Below are 10,713 nucleotides of genomic sequence, written 5' to 3' on the forward strand. Positions count from 1 at the left end.
ATCATTTTACATTGACTGCTTGCTCCAAAAATGTGACAAATGTGACAGTCTGAGCAACATGGAAACAGTCAGCCATTTAGCCACATAATTTAAGCTTAAATAGTAATAATAAAGTGAATCTTCTTATTTATTGTTTGCCAATAGGACATCAGTGAGGATTTGACAAGTTCCAGCATAGATGATTTTAGATGGAAATTATAGATGGAAAAGTTTTATACTTATAAAACAATTAACAAAAGTAAATGACCCTTCAACATAAAATGTGTTTGTCACTAAACGTCTTTTTGATTGAAACAAGCTGCTGGGCAAAATTTTATCATCTAAAATTTATGAAGAAAGTAGATGTAAATAAAAATAGTAACTGTTTTGGGCAGAAAAGTTGATCTTCCTGTGGCTTGTCCGTTTAATCACATATTGGGTATGTCTTGAAGTTTGCAACTTAATTAATTATTTCTGAAAGACATACAGGTGCATCTCAGTGAATCAGAATATAATCAAATGGTTAATTTATTTCAGTAATTCAGTTCAAAAAGTGAAACTCCTATATTATACAGATTCATTACAAACAGAGTGATATATATCAAGTGTTAATTTCTTTCTTTTAATGTTGAAAAATATGGCTTACAGCCAATGAAAACCCAAATGTCATTATCCGAAAAGATCAATTAAAAAAGAATTTTTAATACAGAAATGTTGGCCTACTTAAAATTATGTACAGTGTATGCATTCAATACCTGGTTGGGGCATGAATTACTGCATCATGGAGGCGATCAGCCTGTGGCACTGCTGAGGTGTTATGGAAGCCAAGGTTACTTTGATAGCGGCCTTCAGCTCGTCAGCATTTTTGGGTCTGGTGTCTCTCATCTTTCTCTTGACAATACCCCATAGATTCTCTGTGGGGTTTAGGTCAGGTGAGTTTGCTGACCCATCAAGCACAGTGATACTGTGGTTATTAAACCAGGTATTAGTATTTTTGTCAGTGAGGACAGGTGCCAAGTCCTGCTGGTAAATGAAACCCTCATCTTCATAAAGCAGCAGAGGGAAGCATGAAGTGCTCTAAAATTTCATGGTAGACGGCTGCGCTAACTTTGGACTTGATGTTACACAGAGGACCAACACCAGCAGATGACAAGGCTCCCCAAACCATCACTGATTTTGGAAACTTCACACTAGACCACAAGCAGCTTGGATTGTGTACCTCTCCACTTTTCCTCCAGACTCTGGGACCTTGATTTCCAAACAAAATACACATTTTACTTTCATCTGAAAACAAGACTTTGGACACTGAGCAACATTCCAGCCCTTTTTCTCCTTGGCCCAGGTGAGACACTTCTGGCATCGTCTCTGGGTCATGAGTGGCTTGCCACAAGGAATGCGACAGTTGTAGAGCGTGTCCTGGATACGTCCGTGTGTGGTGGCTCTTGAAGAACTGACACCAGCAGCAGTCCACTCCTTGTGAATCTCCTCCAAATTTTTGACAGTCCTTTCAAGACTAAGGTTTTCCTTGTTGCTTTCTCAACCACACATTTTCCTTCCACTCAACTTTCCATTAATATGCTTGGATACAGCAGGAGGGTGTCAATGACTGCCTTCTGGACATCTGTCAAGTCAGCAGTCTTCCCCATGACTGTGTAGCCTACTGAACCAGACTAATGGACTATTTTAAAGGCTTAAGAAATAAACACTTGAAAAACTGTTTATAAATCACTCCATTTATAATGAATCTATATAATATATGAGTTTCACTTTTTGAATTGAATCACGGAAATAAATTAACTTTTTGATGATATTCTGATTTATTGAGATGCACCGGCATATGGAACGAAATGTGAGACTGTGACTTCAGAAGAAAAGCTATAAAACTGCAGGCCACTACTAGAAAGATAACAGAAAAGGATCTCCTAAGCTCATACCCGCTGTGCTTTGGCAAGCTCCTCCTTCAGCCTCTCATAACCTTTTTCTCTTACTTCCATCACAGAAGGGCTTCTGAGCCGTGATAAGCTGTCTGTGCTCAGGCTCAAAGGATCCTCCCCCTCTTCACCCAATAAGGCACCTCCCTCAACTGACCCCACTTCTTGGGAGGCCTCCAGTCCAGGCACACTGTGAAATGAAGCGCAAGTACACAGTCAATATCCGTCAACCTTACAGTAGAAATCGTTCAAATATATTTTGCCTGTTCGTTCACACTACAATTCACATTTCTGATCTTGGGGCCTCCTGCACAAAGCAGGATTTATGGATTAGTGTGCTTAGCTCAATCCAAACCTGGCCAGTTTAGTTCAGTCTAAAGCTAGAATTTCTCAAGGTGGTGGTTCAGTTTTTACCGTGTTAAAACATGGGATCTATTGCTACAAACATTACCTACTCTTGGATCATAAACAGTTCTGCAGGGCAAATATGATTCCTATCAGGGACAACTTCTGGTCCTGTTTTGCTCACTGTTTTTACCTGTGCCTCTTATGGCAGCAAGCACATAAACATAGTCTCTAGTAGCAGCGAATCGTAAATATGAGGAATTTAAAGCAGCAACTTTTTCTTTCCACTGACAATTAAGATGTTTGAATTATCATGTGTCATGTGATTGTTCACCATAATGTCACATTTTCTGTCACACTTTTTGGTGTGAAGCCTAAACCTCATCAGAAACCATGTCTAAGTTGAAAGTGCTTTGTGAGACAGGCCCTTGCATATATTGGTAATGTCCCTGACATGTCTTATCTAAATAATTAATAATTTGGTAATGAGCTAAATAGGGTGTACTCAAGTTAAGGTATTAGAGGACAGAACTGAGAAACATTTGCCTAAATACATGAGAAAGGACACTATTTCTTCCATCAACATTAATACAAAATAAAAACTTTTCTGTGAGCCTCAAAAAATGCTCAAGTTTTTGTGATTTTACCTGCCATTGTGAGGCTCGTCGTTGCCCAGGTTTCGGGGGGCCGGATAAACTGGCTGTGTAGGTAACTGATCAACATAGAGAGCATTGGGGGGACAGGGAGCAGAGGTCAAGGAATGGGTACGGTACAAGGTGCTTGGTGGCACGCTTGGCTTTGGAGGGCGGGGGTCAGCGATGCCATGTAGGTCCGGGGTGGTGGGCGATGCCAGGTTCACTTCATGGAAACCTTCAAGGGGTTCGTTGGCCATAGCCTCAGAGTCATAATACACTTATCTGATCAGAGAAAAGGAGATGTTATTTAGAAGACTATTAAAGAAACTCATTTTTTGCTGAAAAACCAACTCCTAAAAAAACACTTGTTTGCCACAATGCTCACGAGGAATGCTGAAGTAGGTCAATATCTTAAACTTAAAGCTTAGAGCACAATCCGTGGCATCTTATACTTTATTAAACTAGAGGAAAGTAGGATTTTTCTGGAGCCCCCTCACCCTTCCCCCCACAAACACAAGATGTAATAGAGAAACAAGAGATGGCATACCATTCTGATGAATGTGTGTGTAGTTTCGAAGACATGGTTCTTTGGTACAGCAGGAGGAACTATGGTGATGCCTCGGTAATGTCTGCTCCTGGCTTTGATACAATCTACACACAATAGAACAACAAAAGATAAGAAATAACTTAACACAGAGACTCAATTTATAACTACAATAACTATGGAACAAATTTTACGATGTGTTCCAGGTCTAAAGATTACACAAATCATGAACTGAACAACAACAACATTCAGTATAGGTTAATAGACAAACAAAAGATTCTTAATAATGTATACCTCTGTCAGTTTAACAGTGAATGAAACCTCACCACTGACCCAAAGACCACAGAAAAGACATGACTTAAACACTCCAACTAGTGTTCAGCAATACAGCAGCGAGTGGGAGTACTGTAGAAGTTGTCTGTAGACACACATTCCTCACAGTCACACCCAATCTCTTTTTCTAAAGGTTAAACTGTTAAACGCCAGCTAAGAGCTTTTATTGTTGCATAAACGAAGATCCAGCTGGTAAGCCTGCTTTTGAGAATGGCTCAAAAGGCCCAGCTCCTTGTCTGTCAAAATGGCTGCTATAGAAACAGGCCGGGCATTGGATAGGGGCCAGTTTCACCCTCTGACAGTGCAGCCTTATCTGTCAACAAATAGGATGGTTTACTGCCATATCAGCTCTAAAGGCATTTGTGTTTTGAAATTGCATTAAAAATGATATTAGAGCCCATACTCTGAATTCACCAACTGGGTGCATTGGTTAAGCTCACCCATATGAAAAGGTGTAATAAATAGCAGAGATGCTGAACCATCTCCCAAATCTGAAGTCAGTTTTAAGAGCTCTAAGAATATAAACCAAATCTCACTATCTGCAGCAGGGTTTAAAACAGTGAGGGTGCAATCGAACCAAACTGAAGGAGACACTGAAATGCAGAGATGGCTGGAGAGATAGCAGGTGAATGAGGGTTACCGAGCTCTGTCAGAGTGGGCCAGGATATTGCTCGCTATGGCAAGGCAAGCCATAGCCACCTGTCATGTGAAAATGTCAGAGCTCTGCCAATGCAGCGCAGCATGAGGCAAAAGAGGGCAGTGTGTGGAATACTAAATCACCAGCAGTATACACCAGTTTAACTGTGAACACAGCCCAGGTATATCAGGTTACCAACAGCACAGAGATTAAATCAAAACAGGCCCTACAAGCTGCTTCCAGATATGGAATCACATGATGGGCAGGAGTCTTATATAAATATATAAAGACATTTTAGAAAATAAATCAGATCTCACTGTGAAAGACGGGCCAAAAACAACAGCAAAATTGTATTTTGTGAGCGTACAATACCCCTGTCAACATTGTCACACCAGCGTTTCCGCTAGTACCATTTCCCTGTGGCATGCTGCCATGCCTAAAATATAAATCCAAACAATTATTTATTTATTCCAAAGCCCTTGGTGATGTGCCTGGGAAACCCAATTCCCAGATCCCTGTGCACATATTATGGAATTCTGTTGATAAATATGGCTTTATTACATTGTCATTGAGTATCACGCATATAAAGTGGTAATAAAATTTGCTTGCTTAATAATTTTCCAAGAAGTAAAATAGAACCCACACGAGTTAGGTAAACAGAGCAGGCCTTTATTCAAGTGGGGCTGGCTATGCATTTCCCCTCACTAGCTGTTTAGCTTAGCTTATATACTGGCTCGCTACTCTTTCTGTAACAGCCTTTCAGGGACATAGGCTGTATATTTACAGAGTGTCTGTAAACTTTATGGCTGGCCACAGAAACATGACTAGTGATTAGTATTTTCCTCTTATTGTTTGGAATCAGTAGGCGGCACGGTGGTGCGGCAGGTAGTGTCGCAGTCACACAGCTCCAGGGGTTGGGTGACTGTCTGTGAGGAGTGTGGTGTGTTCTCTCTGTGTCTGCGTGGGTTTCCTCTGGATGACTGTCTGTGAGGAGTGTGGTGTGATCTCCCTGTGTCTGCGTGGGTTTCCTCTGGGTGACTGTCTGTGAGGAGTGTGGTGTGTTCTCCCTGTGTCTGCGTGGGTTTCCTCCGGGTGACTGTCTGTGAGGAGTGTGGTGTGTTTCCCCTGTGCCTGCGTGGGTTTCCTCCGGGTGACTGTCTGTGAGGAGTGTGGTGTGTTTCCCCTGTGCCTGCGTGGGTTTCCTCTGGGTGACTGTCTGTGAGGAGTTGGTGTGTTCTACCTGTGTCCGCGTGGATTTCCTCCGGGTGACTGTCTGTGAGGAGTGTGGTGTGTTCTCTCTGTGTCTGCGTGGGTTTCCTCCGGGTGCTCCGGTTTCCTCCCACAGTCCAAAAATGCACTTTGGTAGGTGGATTGGCGACTCAAAAGTGACTTGTAGGTGTGAGTGTGTGAGTGAATGTGTGGGTGTGTGTGTTGCCCTGTGAAGGACTGGTGCCCCCTCCAGGGTGTATTCCCGCCTTGCGCCCAATGATTCCACATAGGCTCTGGACCCCCCGCGACCCTGAACTGGATAAGCGGTTACAAATAATGAATGAATGAATGACTGTTTGGAATCAAATTTTGGACATTTTTATTTTCTTTAACAAGAATGCTGTTCATATTTCCTATAGAAAGATCGCTGTCCCATTCTGAGCTGGCAGAATGTAAGTAAACAGCCCAGATCAGACAGCAGAGAAAAATGCTAAACCAACCACCTGTCAGCTTACCTGAGACACCATATAGGGACCACTAGAAGACAGTTCTATTTAGAAGCCACACTCTATCACTTCTTGTTGTGTCCCATCACCGAGAAACAAATATCAAAACCAGCTATTTGTACCTGCCTTTGCCGAGCTGAATAACCTACCTTAATCTGACCTGATGCTAGTGAAAGATTTTTCATGTCTCACCCACCCTCCAGATGATGAGAGCCATGCTGATGTAAACCTCATAGTTTGGTGGTCCATTCACACCTGCCATGGAGCCATCTGCATGTGCCGGGCTCTTTCACATTCACCGCAAACTGACTGACTTGTGAAATCAGACTTTTACTAGTACTCTAACTAGAACTTCTCATGCACCTGCCTCACACAATACTTTCACAGCTCTTAACATTCTCACATTGCATGTTGTGAGAAGATTTCAAATCTCACATGGACATACTTTCACTTCTCATGCTACCAGTGTTCTAACAATTCCCAACGGTTTTCAATTGGCTAATTAATTTACTTCTGTGCAAGCTCATACCATTTCTAGTGGTGTCACTTCATTCGTATTGGTGTTGTTCTGCTCTGGTGTCGACCAGGGGAGGATGGGTTCCCCATTTGATTCTTTCTTAAGGTCTTAAAGGTTCTTTCCTCATTTCCTGAAGGACTTTTTTCTTTCCCACAGTTGACTCGGCTCCCTCACTTGGAGCTATGACCTGGATTTCAGTAAAGCTGCTTTATGAAAACTCCAGTTGAGCAAAGCATTCTATAAATAAATCTGAGTTGAACTGAATAGTTATTCTAACACAAAATAGCCTCACAATGCACTAAACAGTGAAAAGTTAATTTGGGCTATAACAATATTTACCTTCCGAGTCAATGCCGATGTACATTATTTTTCATTTATCTGTATACCGATGTCACTACATAAAGATTTATGAGATGTAGAAACTGGGTCCAATTGGATTAGTGTTACACAGAGACAATCCCAAAGCTCCAACCACAGTTGAGTGAGAGCGCGGCACCAGATTCACTGAAGCACAGACAAAGGAAGGCTTGTGCTCCCTGTTGGGGCACCACCAAAACTCCTCATTTCCTTCTGACAATGAATAATTTGCTTATCAGCAGCACTCGTGGGCAGCAGTAACATTAAGCCCCTCCACATCCAAAGACATTCTGCTGTGCAGCACACAGCTGCTCACTGCTGTACTTCAACATTGCAGACTAACCTCCTAACAGCACTGCACCAAAACAGGGCACGCTTTTATCTTGCCACACTGTCTTTATTATAGCATTGCTATAATCCATATATATATCTTTAATGGGTCTATTCCTGCATGCTATAAAACCAATTCCATATTGCCTCCCAACTCCTGCATGAACCTTACTGAAAGTGGGCACCCATGTCAGCGGGTACTGATCAAAATTACTAAGCCAGTATGTTCTGGCATGTCCTGTTACAAAGAAAATGGATGATATTTAAATTAAATGTAATTAAACACAGAGGAAAGATTCCTTAACTGATGCTAAACTAGTTACAAAACCAACAAAAAGATACCTTCATACCAAAAAGAGACATGTTTACCAGTGTGGCAACGGAAACAACGCCTCCTGGAACAAATCACTACTGCTAATACCTATAACACCTATACGTATATTGTGTTGTGACATCCTGAACAAGTTGCCAAATCCAAAAAGGCACATATCCAGGAACAAACATTAAAAATGGCACAAGTTCATTTGCAAGTACAAAGCTGCAGTTATCTGTGTTGGCATGGGCTGTGGTAGCTACAATTGTAGAAGCAGTTAAATGCAGTGAGTCCTGGAAGCTGAGATGAAACAGCATGTGTGGTGATGCCTGGGACGTGTCCACCCCCGACACATTAAAAGTAACATTAGAAAGAACACTCCAAGGTAGCTGTACACTTGTAGATCAGGTGTCCGCCTGCTCCAGGGCCCTGCTGACACCACAAACCCAGAAAGGGCCTTTCAACAACGTTAGGCCAAGGCATGAAGATCTGACTTCTTCCTACCTTGGTACTTGGTTTATTTTTCAATCTACTTGCAAAGTAAATAGAATTGTATGATTATTATTTATTAAGAAGTTACATTCCTATTAGCAAATTAAATATGGGTATTAGAAACCATAAGAGGGTAATGCTGTATATCTGTGCTTGTTTTAAACCGTTTATGTTTCCAGTCATATTTAAACAACTTAATTCATTCATTCATTCATTATCTATAAGCGCTTATCCAGTTCAGGGTCAGGCAGACACAGGGAGAACACACCACACACCTCACAGACAGTCACCCGGAGGAAACCCACGCGGACACAGGGAGAACACACCACACACCTCACAGACCGTCACCCGGAGGAAATCCACGCAGACACAGGGAGAACACACCACTCCTCACAGACAGTCACCCGGAGGAAACCCACGCAGACACAGGGAGAACACACCACTCCTCACAGACAGTCACCCGGAGGAAACCCACGCGGACACAGGGAGAACACACCACACACCTCACAGACAGTCACACGGAGGAAACCCACGCAGACACAGGGAGAACACACCACACACCTCACAGACAGTCACCCGGAGGAAACCCACGCGGACACAGGGAGAACACACCACACACCTCACAGACCGTCACCCGGAGGAAATCCACGCAGACACAGGGAGAACACACCACTCCTCACAGACAGTCACCCGGAGGAAACCCACGCGGACACAGGGAGAACACACCACACACCTCACAGACAGTCACACGGAGGAAATCCACGTAGACACAGGGAGAACACACCACTCCTCACAGACAGTCACCCGGAGGAAACCCACCCAGACACAGGGAGAACACACCAACTCCTCACAGACAGTCACCCGGAGGAAACCCACCCAGACACAGGGAGAACACACCAACTCCTCACAGACAGTCACCCAGAGGAAACCCACGCAGACACAGAGAGAACACACCACACTCCTCACAGACAGTCACCCGGAGGAAACCCACGCAGACACAGGGAGAACACACCACACTCCTCACAGACAGTCACCCGGACCAGGAATCGAACCCTCAACCTCCAGGTCCCTGGAGCTGTGTGACTGCGACACTAACCTGCTGCACCACCGTGCTGCCCTTAAACAACATAATATATAACTTAAATTTCTAATTAGGTGTTAGATTAATTTCAACGTCATCTAATCTGTATATTATATTACATATCCTCACTGTCCAAAGAAAAATAGCAACTTTACTGAGGAAGGAAAAGCCTTCATTGGTCTGAACATACATAAATAATACATAGTAAGTCTAACGTCTGACTGCAGAAAGCCATGTACAGAGCAGTCACCATGACTGCATCTCCTGAAGGAGGGGGTGGGAAACACCAGGCTATGTTAATCATACAGGGAGGTTCCCAATCAATAGTCCACCTCAGAAATTCATGGAGGTAAAACACACAGGGAGGTACAGGGGCCTGTGGAGATCCTCAGTGGTGGAGGAGTGCTGATCTAGTATTAGATTACTGCAACTCGGTTATTTATTAAAGAGGATACATACACTTGAGAGAGCCGGGACAGTCACAACGTCTCTCGGACGTAAAGGCTATGTGTTATGTACTGGACCGGGGCTCTTTGAAGCAGGAGTTGTTTTGCTCCGGGGCACACAGCAGGGAGAGAGCCATGACTGAGGAGAAGCGGGTAAAGCAGCTCTTGGCTGAACCGTTGGCAGCTAAGAAATGTCCCTCCTAGTGTTTTAGCCTGCTGTTATTCAAACAGCTGAGTTGTGTGTTTATTCGTACAACGAGATGAAGGGAAACCCACCCACACACATCTCAATTCGTCTGAAACCGTCACTCGAACGAAGCTGGATACAAGGAAAAGCTGACAACACAATAACACACAAATAGCAACAATATTCAAAGCAGTCGGTCACTGAGAGAGAGAGAGAGAGAGAGAGAGAGAGAGAGAGAGAGAGAGAGAGAGTCTATAAGGCTAGAGTCGCTTCTCATTCCAATTGGCCGTTCCACCTTAAATGGTGCAGCGCCAGAATGGATAAGCTGCACCTATTAAGGTGGAACGGACAATTCAAAGAGAGACTCAGCGTCAGCTTCATGTGACCGTTAACACATCAACACACACACCTCCTACCGGACTTAAGGCGCCAGTGAGAATCCAGATATAAAAATAATTCCCAAACTCGAGCTGTACACGAACACCACAGTTACCCTCAGAGCTCTCGGTCGTGCTCGGCTCTGCGCGTCCCCGTGCTGTCGGCGAAGCGCATCCTCGCTCTCGCGCACGCGCACAGAGCCTCACGCGCCCACACACGCGCGTTTGTTTCCATGCGTTGTGGGGCCAACTATGTGAGTCATGGTCCAGGTCTTGGTCCCCACAAGGTGATAGAGGTGATATGTCATACACACACACACACGGAGGGAGGGATGCGAGAGAGAATGAATGAAGGAGAGAGTGAGAGTGTGAGAGAAAGAGAGAAACAGAGAGTGTGTAAGAGTGAGTGTGTGTGTGTGTGTGTGTGTGTGTGTGAGAGAGAGAGAGAGAGAGACCGGCTGCTTGCGTCGCGCGCACCTGTGCTTTTCTTCTGT

General features: G+C 43.9%; 1 protein-coding gene across 5 annotated transcripts in view; it reads right to left on the reverse strand.

Annotated features, from left to right (window-relative positions):
- The window catches only part of rab3ip (RAB3A interacting protein (rabin3)), a 28,777-nt gene extending 18,364 nt beyond the window's left edge, over positions 1-10,413 (reverse strand). For 2 of the 5 annotated variants that reach the window (XM_066669561.1, XM_066669557.1), the window contains exons 1-4: positions 10,252-10,413; positions 3,438-3,541; positions 2,903-3,172; positions 1,914-2,100 (exon numbers count right to left, since the gene is read on the reverse strand). In XM_066669561.1, coding sequence (XP_066525658.1) covers positions 1,914-2,100; positions 2,903-3,147 — 432 coding nt within the window. In that variant the 5' untranslated portion in view covers positions 3,148-3,172; positions 3,438-3,541; positions 10,252-10,413. Of the gene's footprint in view, positions 1-1,913; positions 2,101-2,902; positions 3,173-3,437; positions 3,542-3,728; positions 3,778-10,251 lie in introns of those variants that run through there. The other 3 variants (XM_066669558.1, XM_066669559.1, XM_066669560.1) reach the window with 3 other exon arrangements.
- Positions 10,414-10,713: the final 300 nt, after the last annotated feature.

Source organism: Hoplias malabaricus, chromosome 4, assembly GCF_029633855.1.
Source record: "Hoplias malabaricus isolate fHopMal1 chromosome 4, fHopMal1.hap1, whole genome shotgun sequence".
In the NCBI taxonomy this organism is placed as follows: Eukaryota; Metazoa; Chordata; class Actinopteri; order Characiformes; family Erythrinidae; genus Hoplias; species Hoplias malabaricus.